This window comes from Neoarius graeffei, chromosome 4 (assembly GCF_027579695.1).
Source record: "Neoarius graeffei isolate fNeoGra1 chromosome 4, fNeoGra1.pri, whole genome shotgun sequence".
In the NCBI taxonomy this organism is placed as follows: Eukaryota; Metazoa; Chordata; class Actinopteri; order Siluriformes; family Ariidae; genus Neoarius; species Neoarius graeffei.
In genome coordinates, this window is record NC_083572.1 from 68,693,748 (window position 1) to 68,717,204 (window position 23,457).

The 23,457-nt window shown below is 39.1% G+C and overlaps 1 protein-coding gene across 1 annotated transcript; it reads left to right on the forward strand.

Moving 5' to 3' along the window:
• Positions 1-558: 558 nt before the first annotated feature.
• gpr61l (G protein-coupled receptor 61-like) lies at positions 559-5,258 on the forward strand. The gene has a single exon (XM_060919539.1). The coding sequence runs from the start codon at positions 1,367-1,369 to the stop codon at positions 2,642-2,644; it is 1,278 nt and encodes a 425-aa protein (XP_060775522.1). The 5' UTR covers positions 559-1,366; the 3' UTR covers positions 2,645-5,258.
• The last annotated feature ends 18,199 nt before the right edge of the window (positions 5,259-23,457 follow it).

Sequence of the window (23,457 nt, forward strand, 5' to 3'; positions counted from 1 at the left end):
CAAGTGTAAAACAAAATGAAAGTGAAAATATCAAGTTTAATCAACTCTTAATTTACATTAGCTTGACAAAACAGGAACATGCTGTCACTGCATCTTGGGTTACGTTTCGTTTTAATTATTTAGCATTATTTAAATTAAATGTAGTCGGTGCATCTGTGTAGGAAGTACAGGATGGAAACTTGTGATTTACATAGACAAACAATACAACTGCACTGATTTTGAACAATGAATAAGCCCTATATCCAGGCTGACATGAAAAGAAAAAAATAGCAATACATCTGGAGAGTTCTGCCATCATTAATGCAATGATAAAGAGACCCAGGTTTTGTAATAGTCAGGTGAAATTAAATATTTAAGTTACTCCATGAAATCAAGTTGTACATGAGCTGATAACCATGTACAACAAGATTGAGTGGAATAACTATTTTATTCTATCCACATTCACTGGATTTTGAGAAATGGAATGTTTTTATTTGTATTTTTTTTTTGCAAATTTGATAAATAAAAACTTTAATACAAAACGTCTGATAAAATAATTTACGCTTAGAATGTAAACAAACCAGCGAGATGACAGTAGCAATTTGTGAAAAATGCTATAATATTTCTTGAAAAATAAAAACATATATAATGTATGTATATGTTCTTACCATCAAATGATTGTATTCCATATTTTGTTGCGCTTTTTTTGTATTTTGGGGGGTTTATTTTCAAGTAGGGTTTTTATTTTGTCCTCGGTTGGTTCAACACATTCCGCCATTTTATTTTTCTCTACCCACGGTATATGAGCTGATAGCCTAGTTGGAGAGTAGCCAATCAGAGTGCACGATTGCTCATATCCAGTGAATGTGGGTAGACTAAAAAGTTCTATATCTATTCTGTGGAATAAGCCATTTCTCAAAGAGGTCCCTGGCACATTATTTAGAGTAAACAGATGATACAGATTTGCACAGATATTAGTCAGTTGCTGAGTTTGTTAATCATAGCTAAGACACTTTAAACTGGAATTTTGCTGATAAAACAAGGTACACCCTTCACGATACGTAATGCATTATATTTAATTTCAATACCAGAGGAATAACAGTACATAATTTAAATATTTATTTAATACCACGTTATTATACTACAATATTTATGTAAAAACTTGAACTATTTTACAATTCCACAGTGTGTGTGAATCCAATGCAATGCTTCACATGAAGTAAATTTTAGATGTATGAAGTAATTTAATATAAAACAACCACAACACGTGATGCAACAGTAATTTTATTTGTTTTTCTTTCTTTTTTTTAAGAAGTACAGTTGAAAATCAGAGGAAATGAAATACTTGGCGATGTTGGATCTTGACTTGGCATACAAACTGTGAACTATGGAGAAAGCTGGGCCAGGTTTCCTGACCAATCACACCACTTCAAATGATACAGCTAACCAATGGAGACCCACAAAGCCTACTCCACCAAGCATGGAGGAAGTCATCCACTCCGAGTCCCAAATTAAACATCTAGTGGGGTTGTTTGGCATGGTGACCCTTAACCTTGCAGCCCTGCTTGGCAACACTGGAGTTATTTTAGCCATTGCCCGAGCTCCACACACAAAGAAATATGCATTTGTGTGCCATCTTTGTGCAGTGGATTTGCTTTCTGCCATATTACTGATGCCTCTTGGAATAGTATCGAGTTCTCCATTCTTCAGTACTGTGACATTTACAGTTCTGGAGTGCCAGGTCTACATCTTTCTCAACGTGTTTCTGGTCTGTGCGTCTATTCTTACTGTAACCGCCATTAGTGTGGAACGCTACTATTACATTGTTCATCCCATGCGCTATGAGGTAAAGATGACCATACACCTCGCTGTTGGAGTAATGGTATTCATTTGGGTGAAATCTTTGCTTTTATCACTTGTTACCTTACTTGGTTGGCCAGCATATGGGAATCAAAGCTCCATTGCCGCTACTCATTGCTCTTTGCACTGGAGTCATAGTCGTCTCAGAAAAGTGTTTGCCGTTCTTTTCAGTGTGGTGTGCTTCCTTGTTCCGGCACTCGTGATTTTCGCTGTGTACTGTAATGTCTACAAGGTAGCACGGTCAGCTGCAAGACAACACGTTCCCATGCCCCCCTGGCCCCCTAATCCAGCTAAGTGTCGTTCGGATTCTATTAACAGTCAGACTACCATCATCACTACTACACGGAGTCTGCCTCAGAGACTGTCCCCTGAGAGGGTATTTGGAGGAAGGAAGGCTGCCTTCACACTCGTGGTCATTGTCGGGCAGTTCCTGTTGTGCTGGCTTCCATACTTCGGCTTCCACCTTCACATGTCCATCACAGCACCACTCCAGAGTCCAGGAGACATCGAGGAGATTGTGACCTGGTTGGCATACTCCTCTTTTGCAGTGAACCCATTTTTCTATGGACTGCTCAATAGGCAGATTCGTGAGGAACTCATAAAGCTGAGGAAGTGCTGCGCTTCTAACAGGCCTGTGGAATTTGGAGGCTCTAGTCATGAAGGGTCCATCCAGGAGAACTTCCTGCAGTTCCTACAGAGGACCAGCAGCAAGACTGAGACCAACAGGTCCAGCTGTGCTAACTCCAGCCCCAGAAACACCCTGGACCATGGTGTCAGGATACCCGGACAGATCCCTGAGGAGTGACTAGGAGTCTTCAGACTGAACATGTGCATTCTGTCATATCATTTAGTTGCATATATTTGGATAAAAAGTGGGACTTTGGAAATGTTTGTGTTGTACTAGATGAGTGTTACATTTAACCTAAGCCATATTAATACTGATGAATGTACATATGAGCCCATCAAAAGGTACCATTTTTGTTGTGCAATGGATATGGTAATAAGGATGTCTAAAGTACAGTAATTTAGGATTTATTATCCACTTTGGGTACTTTCTGGTCATCACCCTTACTTTGAAAACTAAAGGCAATAACAATAATTCAATATTAAATGTAACTGTTTTTAGGTAATAATATGGCTTAAAAGATACTTTTCCAAAAGAAACAAACAATACAATTATAAATCCTCCTGAAATCCTGTTTTCATATTATTTTCCTAGTTGTGTGACATTGACAGAATAGACCTTAGTCTTCCGGTAGGCTCCGGTATATCTTGCTAATTCCATCTGCCCGTCACCATGGAAATGTGGCGAGACTGAGTCTTGCATAGCAACAGGGTTCTTTAGAGCTCAGTTCTGCTTGCAAATTGTATAAAATAAAGTGTCCCGTGTAGCTTTCCAACCAAACTAAGCAGGAATAATACATTACCTGCAGCTCATCATGAACTGTACATTCACAGTGTACCTGGATGTGGAAAACCGCTTTTGCTGTTTCTGTCCAAATCCATTTATTACAGCAAGAGACAGAACCATGCTGGTTTGAAGGACTGAAAATCATTACCATGCAACAAAAGTGCTCAGGCAGAGATAACACCATGGGTTTTATGGGCTTTTTGCTGTTTGTGGAGGACCATTACAAACAGAGAATGAAAAGTCCGGAGTAGGCTGGTTTGTCCACAGCAAACAGGAATAATACCTGGGTTAAATGTGCTTTCATTATGTAGCTAAGGCTGTGTAATATATAATGAAGGTAGTATACTGTATGAGTGGTATGTATGCATGTAAACATATAGATACACACATACTGAAGACATTTTAAATCACCTTTTCACTCAAAATTTAAAAACAGTGTATATTACACAGCTTAGTGACATTTTATATCATAAATTTGAAACACCATTTTAAATTTACGACCATTGCGTTAGAAATTGCTCCTTCAAAATCTTCATTAGAGATTCAATAGAGAGCGACCTTGCCTGCAACTTCAAACAATGAGACAGCCATTGGGGCTGAGAGAGAGAGAGAGAGAGAGAACAAGAGAGCAAGTGAACAAGAGACCGATGCACGTGGGACATGATTAGGCATTCATAATCTTGAGCGTCCCTGTCACAATCAAAACAAGGCCGGAACAAAACAACATCTGAAATGATTTAAATACGCTGAGGGAAAATGATTAAAGAGGGGAAGATGGGGAAGGGATGGTACACAACTGCCCTTTTTGTCTCTCTGAATGGTGCAAAGAAAATGAGTTGTGCTATCTGTCCTAGTGTGGTCACAGATCTCAGAAATGCACCTAGTGCCTATGTATCTTCTTCTTTCGGCTGCTTCTGTTAGGAGTCACCACAACAGCTCATCATGATCTACATATTTGATTTGGTAAAGGTTTTTACACCGGATGCCTTTCCTGACACAACCCTCCCCAATCTATTCAGGCTTGAGACTGGCACTAAGTGACTGGGTATTTTACCTAATCTGCATGTCTTTGAACTGTCGGAGGAAACCAGAGCATTGGGAGGGAACCCACACAGCCACGGGGAGAACATGCAAACTCCACACAGAAAGGCCCTCCCATCAGCCGTGAGGTTTGAACCTGGAACCTTCTTGCTGTGAGGTGACAATACTAACCACTGCATCACCGTGCCAACCATCTAGTGGCCAAAAATAATTCCATTCTGAACCTCATAAATGAAGCATGTCATTATTACACAGAAAGCTTGCACACTGAAAGCCTAAATCATTTTACTTGATTATAAAACTAAATAATAGTGTGTTAAGTGAAGTCAGGGCAAATTCTACAATGGCCTATACGGTAAGTGTGTATATATACTACCACGCAATAGACCTGGAGTACGACACTGACAGCACAGAAAATGTGCTTGATTACACAGATGCTTTTATTACTTGCTCCACTACGTGTTTTTTGATGTTCACACTGAATGCATTCCCTGAAGTAGTAATTAACAATTCTGGTCATGTTGCATAACATTTAGAACGGGAGAGATGAGGAGAGGACTCAAATCAGTGTCTGTTCAAAGTGGTGCATGAGGAGACAGGGATGGGGGATGAAAGAGTGGTGGAGGGCGGGAGGAAACTGCGAGTCATATCTGGTTCATGTACCTCGTGCAAAACATTGTGTTCTATTGTGCTATTGGCATTAGACAATTTAAAATATTACCGAATGTTTTCTTTATTGTGGATGACAGTATTAGCATTGTTAAACATTAAATGTGCAACATGAATATGATCCACAATAAAAGCATTTGTTTCAGATAGAAGATGAAAAGATACATGATGTTAACTACTGTACGTTTATACAAATTATCCCACTACTATGAACTGTTATATAAGGGAATTAAGTATTCTGTTTTAAAGATATTTTCATTTCTCCTCCCATCTTTAACCATACAACATTACCACCTAGGTTCTGACACAAACTCCAATTTTAATGTTTTCTATGCTACCATGAATAAAGTATTTTAAAGAATACATTTCTTTACAAGTTCATCAGTAGTTCCCCTTTATGTCTTTACATGTACGTAATGTTGTCCTGGATATGACTTTAAACTGCAACCGGTGGTGAGTCTCAGGTCCTGGAGGACTTGAGTATTGGGGAAAGTGGACCCCTTAATCACCATTGCTCCCAGGTCTACTCTGATCCAGAGTGGTAGCACCTGCCTGGGTTCCAGCTACGGGTTAAATAGTACATCACCCATAAGGTCCTGGCAGCAGGGCGCTTTTCGGTGCATTGTGGCAGATGAACCCACAGGGTCAATGGCGCACCACCAGATGGCATGCGGAAGAGCAACTCAAATGGCCAATGGGTGGCATCACTCGGCAAGTCAGTTGTCACTGCAGGGCAACTTCCATACCCATCAGGTCTGTGGCACTTTTGTGCACCACTTGGCATCAGGTCTGGAGGTCCAGAGAGACAACATGATGGGGGCACGACATTGTTTGTTTTACCTTACCGTGCAAGGCGCTTCGTTAGGAAAGCGCTGCATTTCTGTACATCCTAATGAAGCAAGCATCATCGCTAGCGATGGACAGCCGCCACTGACGACATAATGTAGATTAAAAATGATTTGTCATTTCTTTTAGTACATGTGAAGAGAGTATCGATTTCTACAAATGCAGCAGTCCCTGATTCAGCCCATGCTGTCAACCTGCAATCTGTCATTGTCTATCCTACCTGTAACAGATCTGTTCTGGAAGAACGTGTCTATTATCCTAGTAATTTTGGAGTCTGGTTTAAAAAAAAAACACACCTCTACTACACTGACATCCAAGGCTAGCAATGGTTTGTAATAGTAGGTTATAGAAGGCAGTCTTAATGGGTCCAAAGGTTGGAGAATAAGGGGGCAGTCCGTGAGCTAGTGCATATGAGAGGGACTGGAGCATCACAGAGATTATGTGGATTTTCAGAATGAGTTTGTACTAAACAAATATTATGCTAAGCGCTTCTCTAAAGCTTGTACATTACGAGTGGTCTGTGTTTGTTGTAAGACAGCAAAAATACCTACTGTCTGCCATCACTTAACTTTTATGGATGATATTTTAATTACTTCATTTTCATGGGCTGAAATGCAAATTCATCAACACAGTTCTATGCATTTTTTTTACAAGTTATTTAATGTAGTTTATTAACTTATCATCTGAAATGATGATAAACTGATAAATGCAGTCTAGGTCTTTGTAGTGCTGGTTAAAAGCTAAATGGTCATTAGTTAGCAATGGTGGAGTGTACCAGACTTATTAATCGTTTTCTTTTTGGTTAAACGAAATTAGTGTTGATGAACAAGACATTTCTTTAAACAACAAAGTAGACTGTAAGATAATTATGGAAAGTTACTCAAAGTGATTGTCACTTTTTGTATTACTGTATAATAAATATTAATGCGAAAGCTCACATCATCTTATATCATGAATATACCTCTAACCACATTTTTTACAGAAACAAACTTATGAGCTGCTAGATAAATTAGGTGGCATGGCAATCCATTTGAACATTTAGCAGTATTTATTATGGATTTGGGACATAACTAAAATGAAACACGTATGCAAACAATCACAATCCTTTTCCCCAGTAGAAATTTTTTTTAAACTTCATTTACAACATATGGTCAAAAGCAAACACTTAGAATCCCCCTGAACTCTTTGGCAAATGCAGTGGTTTTAAGTATATATACAGTTCAAGAAAAAAAATAGTAAGAGGCCACTTAATTTTTTTTCTTAAATCAGCATTTCTATGTATGGCAGCCATTTCGTTCCTGTGTCTGTGCTGGAATTCTAACACAAGCACACCTCATTTTACTTAATGAGGTAGTAATTAGGTGATCACCTGAACCAATTCTTATTTAACAAGGAAAAGTATAAAAAACACTGCTGTGGTCATCACTATTCTCTTGCAATAGGACCAGTTTGAATGGCAGAAAAAGTGCTAGTAGTACCTTAAATTTAATTGGAATACAAAAATATCTATTCATCATACCAAAAGAGTTAAAAAGAAAAGTTTTGAGAAAAAGAAGAAAAAGAAGGGGTCACTTCTGGCTTTACTGGCACTGGGATACAGTGAACGTCAGGTTGCGTTCATCCTCAACATTTCAAAGATGGCAGTTCTTAAGAACAAGGAACACACACACACACACACACACACACAGTGGTGCTTGAAAGTTTGTGAACCCTTTAGAATTTTCTATATTTCTGCATAAATATGACCTAAAACATCATCAGATTTTCACACAAGTCCTAAAAGTAGATAAAGAGAACCCAGTTAAACAAATGAGACAAAAATATTATACTTGGTCATTTATTTATTGAGGAAAATGATCCAATATTACATATCTGTGAGTGGCAAAAGGATGTGAACCTTTGCTTTCAGTATCTGGTGTGACCCCCTTGTGCAGCAATAACTGCAACTAAACATGTCCGGTAACTGTTGATCAGTCCTGCACACCGGCTTGGAGGAATTTTAGCCCATTCCTCCGTACAGAACAGCTTCAGCTCTGGGATGTTGGTGGGTTTCCTCACATGAACTGCTCGCTTCAGGTCCTTCCACAACATTTCGATTGGATTAAGGTCAGGACTTTGACTTGGCCATTCCAAAACATTCACTTTATTCTTCTTTAACCATTCTTTGGTAGAACGACTTGTGTGCTTAGGGTCGTTGTCTTGCTGTGTGACCCACCTTCTCTTGAGATTCAGTTCATGGACAGATGTCCTGACATTTTCCTTTAGAATTCGCTGGTATAATTCAGAATTCATTGTTCCATCAATGATGGCAAGCCGTCCTGGCCCAGATGCAGCAAAACAGGCCCAAACCATGATACTACCACCACCATGTTTCACAGATGGGATAAGGTTCTTATGCTGGAATGCAGTGTTTTCCTTTCAGTATTTTTTATTTTGTTTTGTTTGGGTTTTTTTACATAGACACGAGTGTTTTGCTGGGAAATACGCCACTTGTATTTTTCATATGAACTACATCCGGGACATATTTTCCAATATCCTCACTCGTGAGGAAATTGATGAATTGTTTTGATAAATTTGGGTACATTTTGTTTGTGAATGTGTCTATATAATAAAAAGAAAATCACACATTGACCTGAAGATATGAAGTTTATCTTCTCATATTGTATAACTCATATTTTTCATATGATATACATCCCAGACAGAAAATGCTTCTCTCTGTTTCAAATGCAATTCAAATTATGCAACAGTTGTTATTCTTTACTGCATGTACAATATAAAATTAATTTATTATCTTGCCCGTATTAGACCTATATTTTTAGCCTATATTAGATGCTAAATATTTGGTGAGAAAAGTAATTCATGTTTAATCATGTTTAAATAATTCATCACATCACTTAAAAACAGGTGGAACAGTTAGTGGGAATTCGCATTAAAGTAGTTCATACTGTCCAGCAGATGAACCAACTGTCTAGTTAGCTTACTAAATATCTAGCTAATAGGCCTATTCTAGCTTAAAATCTGCTGCCATTTTCAAGTCAGAGATTTTGATTTTGGAGGATTCTTTAAAATAAATTTAATTTGCTTATTTGTGTATTTTAAGTGTTATACTAGTGCAGGGGTCACCAAACTTTTTTCTCTGGGGGCCACATTGTTGTTCCTGACTGTGATGGGGGGCCGGGGTCGGGTCAGCTATATAACATAGAATTGTATGACCCAGACAAATATGACCACCAGCAGGCCTCATTGTGTAGTAGAGATTACTAGCCTGGCACAGCCATCCCCACTACTATATCCACCAGGGGCGATTTCTCAGAGACAACAAGGGAAGCCGAGCTCCCCCTAAAATTCTCTCCCCAAACTGCGGTGTCTACGACGTTGAATTCTCATTAAAACAATAACTTGCATAACATAATATATGCCCAAGATTGTATTTATGTTCATAACTATCCTGTAACTTATTTGAGTGATGTCTGACGAACTTGCAGTTCGCTACGAGAATCACCTTTGCTGCCAGGCTGTAACCTTTCTTATTTCAATGGGCTCTATGGACTGGCAGCAGTGTTGCCAGATTGGGCGGTTTTAAGTGCATTTTGGCGGGTTTTGAACATATTTTGGGTGGAAAACGCCAGCAGTATCTGGTAACACTGACTGGCAGCCAGGTATCCGTTGCAGTCTACGAGACAGCTCTGAACAGCCAATTTCGGCTATTTGTTATTGGTTAAAATCAACAAAATCGTCACTTCCAGGGAAGCCGGGCTTCTCTGGGACTAAACGAGACAGTGGGAGGGACAAGAAGCCGGGCTGATAAAGGATTATTGGAGGTGGTGTTTGAAAGACATGAGGAGGGCGGTACTTCGGCGAGGAACACGGAAGTATGATCAGTCAGTCCCTAGCGGATGTCGAGAAAGTGCAGTCGTGTGCCAAAGTGCTGTCCGAGTTTCTTTTCATATAAACGGTTCTTCTCATTGATGTCTCTGTACATTACTCTGTAAATAAATGTAAATATTACTCGTTGTGCTCTGTTAACTTTCATCCATTCTATCAGTTTGATCATTCGTGAATTCACTCATTTATTTCATTTGTAGTTCAATCTGGTTGTAGGCTAGCTTGAGCCTTATTGGGATCTGCAGTGCTAGCTGCTAACAGAAATTGGTAAAGTCTCTGGAAAGCACAACCAGCTGGTATGACAGGGTCACAGACCATTTTCTGGAAAAGGAGCGGAGGGCAGAATTTGTGTATAAATAGTGTTCATGTTCATGAATGTGAAGTGTGTATATTGTTCAGTAATGTTAAGAGAATGGTGGGCTCTGTGTTATAGGTTATACCTGGGTATAATATTCAAGGTTCTGTGTGTTGCATAGCCTACCTGGTTATGAATTTCCAGACTGTGTTGCAGAAGATGTTCAAGGATGTGTTGCACAGCTGGGTGTTGTGTTAAAGACTCTGTGTTGCATATCAGGGTATGATGTTCAAGGCTCTTCGTTGAATAGCCAGTGATTTTTGGATGTTTGATATTTTTGATTAAGGATATGAGGCACTAGCCTGGCAAGCCAGACTATAACATGAAATGTACAAGCAAAAATACTTTCTGCCACTAGGTAGGGTTGTCTAGTTCACTATGCTAATGGGGCACACTTTTCTATGCTTTGATATCCGGCCTACAGGTTTTACGATGAATGCGTAAAATGGGCTTCCCCTGTTTTAAAAACCAGCAGCCGCCACTGATATCCACACTACTATATCAACACTTGATTCCTGGCACATATTTGTTTATCTTTACTAGTGGTTTGCAAAAGTAGTAATCGAGTCTTCACACTTTGTTTTAATTTGAAATACCACAGATATTCCATTTATTTATTTTCTAATAAAAATAACATCAAAGCTGTCAAGGTAAGAAACATCTGCCTATTTGAGGTGATTGACACTGGCAAAGGTGAGTTGAAAATTATAAATTGTAGGTAGGCCTGTTGATATTAATAATAGTGTGCAGCACTTAATAAAGGTCAAATAAATAGGCCTATAAAATAAATACATTTAAAAAAAAGTGAAATTATAATATGAGCAATAGATCAATAGATCACAGCAGTTGTGCTGTGTCCTGCACGTCATTGCTCTCATCCATGACCAAAGCAAAAAACTCAAATTCTGACGCTTTCTAATTCAGCTGGTCATACACGTTGTCCCCCAAATCTTCGGTTCGCCTGGTCATAGTAGGTGCGTAGAGACTCACCGCATTGAGCGCATCCTTCTTGTCGGGACACACCTTCTCAGCCACAGCAAGCATGCATACTTTAACAAAGTCCCCATCAGTAAACGGCTTTCCATGGGTAGCTAGTAGGTGAGCTACCTTATAGCTAGCTCGGACAGCAGCCTGGTTGATCTGGGTTTGGCAAAGGAATACATTCTGTTGTGCAGCCAGTCCGCATTTCATCCTCCGAATCCTGTCTTCTCTTGTTTGCCCTCGCAAACTAGCATACTCTTTGTGGCGGGTTTCGTAGTGACGACACAGATTATATTCTTTGAAAACCGACACACTTTCTTTGCAAATGAGACAAACTGCACGGTCCTTACACTGAACGAAAAAATAATCGGCCCGCGGAGTCAGCCCGTGGGCCATAGTTTGATGACCCCTGTACTAGTGCATCTCAAAAAATTAGAATACCATGAAAAAGTTCCTTTTTTTCATAATTTAATTCAAAAAGGTAAACTTTCATATATTCTATATTCATTACATGTAAAGTGAAATATTTAAAGCCTTTTTTGTTTTAATTTTGATGATTATGGCTTATAGCTCATGAAAATCAGAAATCCAGTATCTCAAATTATTAGACTATTCCCTAAGATCAATAAAAAAAAGGATTTACAATACAGAAATGTCCAACTTCTGAAAAGTATATTCATTTATACACTCAATACTTGGTTGGGGCTCCTTTACCATGAATTACTGCATCAATGCGGTGTGGCATGGAGGTGATCAGTCTGTGGCACTGCTGAGGTGTTATTGAAGCCCAGGTTGCTTTGATAGTGGCCTTCAGCGTATCTGTATTTTTGGGTCGGGTGTTTCTCATCTTCCTCTTGACAATACCCCATAGATTCTCTATGGGGTTCAGGTCAGGCAAGTTGGCTGGCCAATCAAACACAGTAATATCATGGTCAGCAAACCATTTGGTAGTAGTTTTGGCACTGTGGGTAGATGCTAAGTCCTGCTGGAAAAGGAAATCAGCTCGTCAGCAGATGGAAGCATGAAGTGCTCTAAAATCTCCTGGTAGATGGCTGTGTTGACTTTGGACTTGATAAAATACAGTGGACCAACACCAACAGATGACATGGCACCCCAAATCATCACAGACTGTGGAAACTTCACACTGGGCTTCAAACACCTTGGATTCTGTGCCTCTCCACTCTTCCTCCAGACTCTAGAACCGTGATTTCCAAATTAAATGCAACATGTACTTTCATCTGAAAAGAGGACTTTGGACCACTGAGCAACAGCCCACTTCTTTCTCTCCTTAGCCCAGATAAGACACTTCTGACATTGTCTCTGGCTCAGGAGTAGCTTGATATTAGGAATGTGAAAGTTGTATCCCCTTTCTTGAAGATGTCTGTTCGTGATGGGTCTCGATACACTGACACCAGCCTCAGTCCACTCCTTGTGAAGCTCTCCCAAGTTCTTGAATCAACTTTTCTTGACAATCCTCTCAAGACTGCGGCCATCCCTGTTGCTTGTGCACCTTTTCCAGCCACCCTTTTCAGCAGTGACCTTTTGTGGCTTACCCTCCTTGTGGAGGGCATCAGTGATCATCTTCTGGACAACAGTCAAGTCAGCAGTCTTCCCCATGATTGTGGTTGTGTGTACTGAACTAGACCGAGAGATACACTGTGTTCATACTGTTTTACTCAAACTCGAAATGAAATATTCTAATATTTTGAGATGGATTTTTTTATGTTTTTGTACTGTATGCCATACTGATTAAAATTAAAATAGAAAAATGCTTGAAACATTTTAGTTGATGTGTAATGAGTCTATAATATATCACATTTTCACTTTCTAAATAACCGATGGAAAATATTGAACTTTTTCACAATATTCAAATTTTTTGAGATGCACTAATATATTTCAGCATGCTGTAATCATGTTGTGATTACAGAAGAAAATGCAGCTTACTTAAACACTGGCTTGGGAAACCTAAGAAAATGAAGTGCTTGTACGACAATTAGTTCACTGAATGTATTGACATGCTGTCAATGTATGTAAGCATTGGTACATTTTCCACATGTTGAACATGCACCAGCAGGTAAGGAAAAAAACACCTAGTGTGAGCACAACCTTATTGTGTTTTCAACATCTATTTTTAGATTTTCATATTACTATTTTGCTTGAAGAACTCCTTGGCTGAATTAAGCATATGGGACAGTAGGCTACCAGTTACGTTCTTTCAGAAGAAGTAAGATTCAAAGACCATAATGGCAGATGGCAGGAGTGATGCAGGATACATCACTCACCAAATTGGTACCATGGAAGTGGACCAGATCACAAAGGCAAATTCAAGTAAGGACACTTACTGACCAATATTCTAAAGAACAGTTCACTAAAAATACTTGAGAATTTTTGCACCAGATTTGAAAATACACAGTTGACAGTGGGCTGTTTCACCCTCCTGCAGTTAAAGCATTGGAAATCAATAACATCAGACCAGTAACTACTGAGTACATTATCCACACACTGTATTGTTTACAGTTTCACCATTGACAACCACCACACACAAGCATCCACTGCACAAGGTGCAAGACACCAGCCAATAGGCTATACTGACCACTGAAGTCTTGTTACCGTTTGAGAAACACAGTAGAGATTGTGCATGAGTCAGGATGCCTCATGAGTTTGGATTTGATTTGTTTTGATATTTACTGATTCCAAAAAAGGAGATTACATCCAAAGCCCACTGGGTAAAGAAAGTGATTTGTGCAGGTCTTATTCCATTAAATACCATTTTACCTGCACAATAGCCAATTCCTGGGTTACACTAAGAGGAGTGTCAATGGAGAGTGTTTGTGAACTGGCAACATCTTCCATCGTTCTCAAATTTGATAGACTAAATGTTGTGTCAACACAGTGTTCTGTGGTGAGTTTGAGTGATTTTTGCCCTCAATCAGGATCCTGAGTAACTTGAATCCACAATAAAAAACAGCATTTGTACTTTAATTGGTTATCTTCCTCAGTAGAGTACAGTAGACGGGTATTATCCTCAATTATAATCAGTATCTGTGTTTATGAATAATTCAAACAATCAATAGGGTACAGTGTTAATAGACTCAGGAGAGTACTAGATTGTGTGATTCTTCTTTTTATTGATGAATCTGTATATCAGTGACTCTTGGAAAACTGAAAACGATCAGTACTCCTGTGATTCTTATTCGTAGATAAGGCTAGTGTATTTGGATCTCACTGACAGGGTACAGGTAGAGTAGCAGGGACTTTGTGTAAGGATCATCCTCAGCAAGACTCAGCATCACACTGTCCTCAAGAGGGGGCAATATCAACATTTTGGAAGGAAATCACCCCAGGTAGTCCTCCAGTTAGTTGTCGAATTATGACTATTTATGTAACTTATATAAGTTGTCTCAAATACTTGTGTAATCTTAATAATGATTTTGAGTTTACCACAAAGTTTACTGCTGGTCCATAATTTGTTTTAACAACTTCTGTACTTTGGCAACTTGCATTAATATTTTTGGGTAAAGTGAACATGTTACTCTTTCGGACTTTATTATTATTCATCTCATCTCATTATCTCTAGCCGCTTTGTCCTGTTCTACAGGGTCGCAGGCAAGCTGGAGCCTATCCCAGCTGACTACGGGCGAAAGGTGGGGTACACCCTGGACAATTCGCCAGGTCATCGCAGGGCTGACACATAGACACAGACAACCATTTACACTCACATTCACACCTACGGTCAATTTAGAGTCACCAGTTAACCTAACCTGCATGTCTTTGGACTGTGGGGGAAACCGGAGCACCCGGAGGAAACCCACGGGAAGAACATGCAAACTCCACACAGAAAGGCCCTCGTCGGCCATGGGGCTCGAACCCGGACCTTCTTGCTGTGAGGTGACAGCGCTAACCACTACACCACCGTGCCACCCTTTATTATTATTATTATTATTATTATTATTATTATTATTATTATCTAGGGGGAAACAAAGAACAAGGATAAATTGGCCAACCTGCATGCTATCAACAACAGCACAACATTGCCTGTTATAGCCACATACACATGCAGGCATGTATAAAATTTGCTAGCAGTATTTTGAGATTGCATCTAGATAACAACATGGTGAACAATTTTTCAACAAAGTATTCTACATAAAATATCCTCAGTAATAGAATATCACATTTGAAAGAGAAAAGCCATTTGGATCTATTTGGAACAAACAAATGTAAGAAAACAGTGACACTTTTGCCTTTCACTTTTTGAATAAATCAGTAATGTCAGATCATCAAAAATGACTGAAATACATAAGTAAAATAATCTAAACAGAATCAACAGACCACAGTAGAGCCACATAAAAAGGTTGGCGATAAACCAAGATAATATATTACCACAAATACACTGCAAAAAATGGTATCTTAGCAAGTGAAAATATCTTGAAAATAGTTGAAACTATCTAGCATTTCCTATTAGAAGAATACAAGACACCAATTCTGAGATTATTAAACCTAGTTCTAGATTGCAACCAACTTATTCTAAGATGTCTTATCAAGCAAAAATATCTGCCAGTGCAGCAAGATAATGTCACTAGTATTAAGTAATTTTCGACTCAAATTCAGTTTTCAATTTTTTGCAGTGTAGAGTGTCACATCCACAGAGTTTTCCCTGCCTTGTGGCCAGTGTTCCCAGTATGGGCTCCAGATCCACTGTGACCCAGACAAAGATAAAGCAGTCACTGAAGAAAAATGACTAGAATAAAAATGGCTTTATAAAAATGTCCATGAGAATTTTACATTTCAAATGTGTGGCTGGTGATAGTGCAGTGAGTTTTAAAGTATGAGCCACTTTAAAAAAAGAAAAAAAGAAAAATAGCAATTATTCCACCCAAACTTCATACAACAATTATGAATCATTTAAGAAGCATTTAAATTAAGAAGGTCTCATCTCATCTCATTATCTCTAGCCGCTTTATCCTTCTACAGGGTCGCAGGCAAGCTGGAGCCTATCCCAGCTGACTACGGGCAAAAAGCGGGGTACACCCTGGACAAGTCGCCAGGTCATCACAGGGCCGACACATAGACACAGACAACCATTCACAGTCAATTTAGAGTCACCAGTTAACCTAATCTGCATGTCTTTGGACTGTGGGGAAAACCAGAGCACCCGGAGGAAACCCACACAGACAACATGCAAACTCCACACAGAAAGGCCCTCGCCAGCCACAGGGCTCGAACCCGGACTTTCTTGCTGTGAGGCGACAGCACTAACCACTACACCACCGTGCCGCCAATTAAGAAGGTGACATTTGGAAATCTTGGGGAAATCAACTATGTTTGGTTATTCAGCTAGCATACAGTACATGAAATTTTTGGTCTTTTTAAAGTATTGACAAAAAAAGTCCCACATGGAAAAGCTTTCTTTGAACAGCTTATTATCTATGTTGGAATTAAAATGTCTTGTCTACCTAGAGATTAGTCTTAGTAATTCTGAATTTCATTATTTCTCCCTTAATTTCAATTTGCTACTTCTTTCACCCAGACTGTTGATATTTTAGAGATTGTAAAGATTATATGCCAGTTAAACCTGTATCTGGCCAATAGGGGGTGCTACAGAGCCACACAAAAATCAACAGATAACCAAACGAGAGTGGTGGGTAAAGAAAAGTTGCTTTGCGTCAATATCACAGCACAAAAATCTCTCTATCCTGATCAGCCCAAGAAGCACTAAACACACAATACATGGATCAAAAATCATTAAAGGTCTTAAAGCAAGTGTGTAACACATAAAATGAGTATTACTTGAATTATAGTAGTACACACAGAGCAGGCCTACTTGTTTAAAAAAGACACAAGCGCTCTCTATTTCTACAATTCAATCTGTGCTGTTGAATTCCACCCATCACCTTTAATGAAAATCTTAATAAGGTGCGGGTGGCACGGTGGTGTAGTGGTTAGCGCTGTCGCCTTACAGCAAGAAGGTCCGGGTTCGAGCCCCGTAGCCAGCGAGGTCTTTTCTGTGCGGAGTTTGCATGTTCTCCCCGTGTCCGCGTGGGTTTCCTCCGGGTGCTCTGGTTTCCCCCACAGTCCAAAGACATGCAGGTTAGGTTAACTGGTGACTCTAAATTGACCGTGAGTGTGAATGGTTGTCTGTGTCTATGTGTCAGCCCTGTGATGACCTGGCGACTTGTCCAGGGTGTACCCCGCCTTTCACCCGTAGTCAGCTGGGATAGGCTCCAGCTTGCCTGCGACCCTGTAGAACAGGATAAAGCGGCTACAGATAATGAGATGAGATGAGGTGCTGATGGCATTTCAGCTAGAGTCCAAGGTGCCAGAAGAATCAGCATGTAGAAAGTGCAGTAATGCGCTCATGTTAGCACTAATGGCTTAACCTCTTCCTCAGGGTTAGAGCCTCCTTCTTCTTCTATCAGCCATACTACCAGAGTAAGACTCATTCCACAGTGCCAAACCACAGCTGGAACATATTATGGATAAGGACTGTACATTAAAAGACGTAAGGATTGAAATGGAAAATATTGTAGAACATGTAGGAATTTCTCTTTTATTTTTTTCCAAGGATATTCCTGGAATCTCAGTGAAGGAGAAAGCAGGAAACCGAGACAAAAATGATTCTATTAAAAAAAGTGTGAAAGTACCCATTAAAGCTAGACAGCCTTTCGATTTCATAAAATCAGTGAAATTTAGTTCCCTCTGAAATTTGGTCTTGTTTATTTCTGGAATGTCTCAAACACCCCCCCCCCCAAAAAAAAAAAAAAAACAGACCATTCTGTGGCTGGGAAATTATTTTGAGGGATTTCCCTAACAAATTATGTTCATGAAATTGCTTGCTTCATGCAGTCAAGCAGACAGAGGAAGTCCATGTGCACATACGCAGGTTTACCTGCTTCTTCTTCTTCTTCTTTTCCTTCTTCTTTTGGGTTTTACGGCAGCTGGCATCCAGTGTTGCATTACTGCCATCTACAGGTTTACCTTGACTGTGCACTGACAGTTCCATCATTCTGTCGCTAAACGAACAGCTGATCACACCAAGGTGCTCACTGACCACCGATATTTATTAGTTTGGTCCTGCGTTTCCTTTCCTTCGCAACATAATGTCTTTTCTTCTTGCTTCCTGTTACTGTAGTCGGTCTTTCATGTTTCATTTGCACACTTATGTCCTCCATTTTTCTCTCCTGTTTCAAATTTGTATCCCACAATGCCTTGTGCGAACAGGGAAAGCCCAACACGTGATGTATGATGTAGTATCTTGAATTGGGTCATGGTGAAGCAGGAAAAAATAGTGGAGAATTTAGGACCACGTGGCTCTAAATTCATTAATTGTTCTATTTTAAAAAGCCTAATAAAATTGGAAGTCTGTGATTTGAATTCAGTAGCTTTCGGTCCACTAAACAAAAATAACTGGGTGTCAGGGAAAATTCTTTTTATGACCTACACTTGAAAAAATCTGAAAGGCAGTCTACCTTTAAGGATAGGGATCCCAAAAGAATTAATGACTTCCTTAAGTTGTCATTGCTCTTCCACCTGTAACCTACCAGGACAAATACAAGAACAGGCTATCCTGAGCAAGATTGCTCTTGCATGATCTTCTCCATTTATGTAAAGGCCATGAGCTTAACCATGAGTTACCTGGATGATGGGCAACTCATGACTCACATCACATTTCAGATAAACCATGTTGATTTAGTCTTTGAAAACAAACAATGCAACATTAATCTATAATAAGTCATGGAAGTGGTTGAAACATATAAGTGGTTATGGTGCTATACTGCCCTCTTCAGTTATATAGTGACTTCACATGACTCCCCAAGTTTGAACGTATCATGTCCTAGTCAAATCATGTTGCTGATCTTGCATAACCTCTGCTTGATAGCAGACAACGTTTTAATTTGAACCAAATGTCCTTCTCTGATGGACATCAGGTATTACTGTAACAACGAACAAATTCAGTCTTTTATGATGAGTCCCAAAGGTACACAGATGTTCAATTTTCATTATAAACCAAAAGCACTTTCATTAATGGTTAATATCAATTCATTAGGAAGGGAATTTGATTCCAACTTGTGTCACTGCCAGGAATACAAAATCAGCATGTAGTACTGTAGCACCAATTACAAACCACACTTACAAGCTAAAGAAAATTACCTTAGAATGATGATTGGCATGCCTTATATATTAAGATTAATGAAATGAAATGAATGCCATATTAATATTATATTTAGCTATATTGCAGAGCATGAACAGTGTCAAATAGTGCCACAAGTCCCCCGGTAAATTGTATACTTTTGCAAAGGTATCCTGATCTAGTACTGCTTGTTATCTTTTACAGCTTGCAACTGACTTGGACAGTCTTTCTAGGTGATGGCAAGAGATTAGAGCTCACTGTAAGTGCATTATGTAGCCATTCAGGAGACCTTCGAGAACATGATTGCAGCGCCTGCACTAGTGCACAGCTTTGATAAGGTGTGGCTGTGGATTCATGCTCTATTTGAGGCGTCCACACTGTTTCATTTATTTGTTGCTGGCTGTGGTTGGTGCACTGTTGGCTGGCCTGCTCTTCTCCATCCTCAGTTTCCTGCACATCTGGTAATTAAGGTGGCACAGGAAGTGAGAAACGTCTCAGCTGCTCAGGCAACTTATTTGCTCATTTCTAACTTAGATGTAGATTTACAAACAAATTTAAATGTGTATGCTTTTAGATTGGCGGCACAGTGGTGCAGTGGTTAGTATTGTCACCTCACAGCAAGAAGATTCTGGGTTCAAACCTTGTGGTCAAATGGGGTCTTTCTTTCTCTGTGAAGTGTGCACACAGTTCTCCCCATGCCTCTGTGGGTTTCCTCCAGGGGCTCTGGTTTCCTCCTACAGTCCAAAGGCATGTGGATTAGATCAGTTGGCTACTCAAATTGCCCATAGGTGTGAGTGTGATTGGTTGTTCGTCTCTGTGTTAGCCCTTGATTGTTGACCTGCCCAGGGTGTACCTTGCTTCTTGCACAAAAAATCTGCGATTGGCTCCAGCTTCCCCCCAACACTGATGGATGTTTCTCATTTCTTTTGCGGGAGTGAGTTGGACTCCTAGTCACCACTGTGAGACTTCTGCTGATGAACATGCAGTGGGTAAAAGTGGTGTGAGCCAGTGTGTTGGACCTTCCCATCTCTCCCTTCTTCTTCCTCTTCTTCTTCAGTCTTTGAAGATGCTGTGGGTCTATGAGTATTCACCGGACAAATGACTAACTCACGACAGTCCCAACTCACCCAGTTACTAAATTTAACTTTTCGACTCTTCTACATTCCTGTGCTTTAACTAGTAAAACTGGTTGTGAAGTTTTGGGCAATGAGTTTTACTTACTTACTTACTCACTTAATATTTTAACAGGATGCTTCTTCACCAGAGTGATTTTCAAGAAGGTCCTGTAAACACTAATTACATGTTACAAGATTGCGAAAAAAAAAAATTTAACTAATTGAAACAAATTGATAAATTAACATTATAATAATTTATGGTTGTAAAAATTTGAATCAGATGCATTGAAAGACTTTAAAAGAATTTAGATTTAAACTGGGAAATCTTAGAGCACTGTTTAATATCGTCACTTAGATTCTTCCATTCTTTGATGGCTTGATATGGTATCTAATTCAGTTTTGTGTACCTAACTATCACTAGATGCCTACAATATCAGTCAAATTATGGACACGCCTTCTAATTCAATGTTTTTTAAATTTATTTTTATTAATTAAAAGACACTTCATGTCTTAAAGTAATGATGGATGCCATTTCTCTTTACTTAGTTGAGCGGTTCTTGACATAACATGGATTACTACAGTTGTGGAATTTACTGTATTTTTATTATTTACTATTTGATCTCAAACACATTAAAAAGGCAAGAAATTGCACTAATTAACTTTTGACGAGGCACATCTGTTAATTGAAAAGCATGCAGGTGACTACCTCATGAAGCTGGTTAAGATAACCAAGAGTGTGCAAAGAGTCATCAAGGTAAACACTGGCTACTTTGAAGGATCTAAAATATGAAACATATTTTGCTTTGGGGTTTTTTAAACACTTTTTTTGTTTCCCATATAATTTCATATATGTTCCATAGGTTATTTCATCGTTTTGATGTCTTCAGTATTGTTCTACAATGTAGAAAATAGTCAAAATACAGAAAACCCTATGAATGAATAGGGGTGTCTAAACTTTTGACTAGTACTGTAAATGTACAATATTTATATACATTCATGTCATTTTAAAAATAAATTATGGAAAAATGTAAACCATAAATGACAATGTCCTCTGGAGCCTTATAGTCAATTACGCAGCTTTTTGCTAGATGAGGTCATGATACTCACTTCCCTGTTGTTATAAACATTTGACTCTGGCATGTCTACCCATCAACTGTGTGGGGTATTTTTGTACCTCTCTCCACTGAGACTCGAAATCCACCCAAGCACACAGAACACAAGTATTTCTCTCATTAGTAGACCAGCAGCGATGTTGCTTCTCTCCACTTTTCACTTTTGGTACTACAGAATAATGAAGAGGGAAAATTCATATTTCATTATGACAAACCAACTTCTGATTTGAACTCCTGAGCATTTCCACAAACATGTAACATCAGTAAATGTATGCTAATATTGAAGAGGAGGCTATAGATTTTATTTTTAGACAGGGTTTTGAATTTTACAAGGATCGTTTAGGTCTTTGGAAAGTGTTTGCGTTATAAATCACTGTGTATTCACATGGAGCTTTTTAAGATTCATGAAGCATTCTGCTATCTGCCATGAGGCTTCTACGGCTGTCTAATCAACACAAGCCATGACTGGTGTGGAATATTTCAATTATATTTCCCACAGTAATTTCTGTAATTAGTAAAGCAAATCAAACTCCCACATAAAAGCAGAGACTACTTGTGTCATACGGTATTTGTAGTTGGGACCTGATAGGAAATAGGACCTGAATTGATCCCATAATGTAAATGTAATTTCCCTTGTGTCCTGCTGGACTGACAGCAGTTCATAAATAATGTAATAGTTGCATGATGCTGAGGAGGCTCAAGGGTAAAGGACCTGCCCTGTGACTAGAAGTTTGTGTGTTTTTACTGCTAAACATTTACACTGGAATTCTACTATGCTTGCTAGGGTGCATCAGTTGCCCCCTAAAAATGAAAAGTTCCTCCGATCATGATGCATTTTTGTTTTTATGTTCCTTTTGGTAAGAAAACACACTGGGTGAAATATTTTGACAAAATTCAAAAGTTTAATGGTGGCACCAGGAGCTCAAAGTTATGGAAAAAGCTGCTATTTTATGACTTTTATGACAAAATTTCGATCACTTTTCATGAAACATTATGGCACCTTATAGAGTATACCAAATATCTTAGATACACATTTTTAGTATATATTCTAAATATATTATCAAGCACAGTTTGAGTTTTAGCTGTTCATTGAATCATTGTTCAACTACTTTTAAACAATACAAATGTATTATGAATCACATTAATGCTTCTCAATCCCTTGCAAAGGTTCTTAACATGATCTCTGGCTCACAAGAAATCAATAAATGGAGTCCAACATTGTGATTCAAACCTTACGCGAAAACATAAAATAAGCGTTTTTTTGGCAAAAAATGAACCTCATGGTGCCACCATTAGACTTTTGAATATGGTCAAAACATTTTACAGGATGTCTTTATTGGTGAAAAGGAACACCTAAACAAAAATGCATCAGATTTTATGAAAGTGAGGGCAACTGATGCACCCTAATGCTTGCAAGTTAACAGTTGCACTTACACTCACTGGTTTAATGAGCCGTAATAGTGGTTTGAGGTTTGTGCAAGTTCTGCTGGTTGTCAGTACTGTGGCTCTTGTTAAGTGGATGTTCACAATTTGTTTAATAAGGAGCTATTTTTGCTCTCTTACTTCTTGATGAAGTATTGTTTCTTCACATGATCCTATTTTGTGTGTCTGTGTTCACACAGACATAGGCCCTCAGACGACACACATTATCACAATACATACAATGGGTATATAGAGGCAGGGCCGTCGACAGGGGGGGACAACCGGGTATTTTGTCCCAGGCCCAGGCATGAGGGGGGGCCCAGAACTGGTCCCTCATGAAGATGCCATTAATCATTCTGTTTCATTTCAAAATGTGTTGATTTGGGGGAGAAAAATGTACTATATTTGCATTCAATGAATGATTTCTGGTTCTTTTGCCTTTATTGTCTTCGAAAATAGATTCAAGAACCCACCTACCACCCCTAATGCAGAAATGGTTTGGTCTTTGATTAAGGCGCCAAATAACACGGCACTATTCCATCATAACGCTTCGACAATAAGCGTGCGAGCCCGTTTGCCAACATGCACAAGTCAGGAGCAAAGAAAAGAAAAGAAAAGAGAAAAAGAGATGAAGAAGCCAAGAGCCTCAGGGG

Coding starts and splice junctions, on each gene's coding strand:
- gpr61l (XM_060919539.1), top strand. CDS start 1,367: ATGGAGAAAGCTGGGCCAGGTTTCCTGACCAATCACACCACTTCAAAT.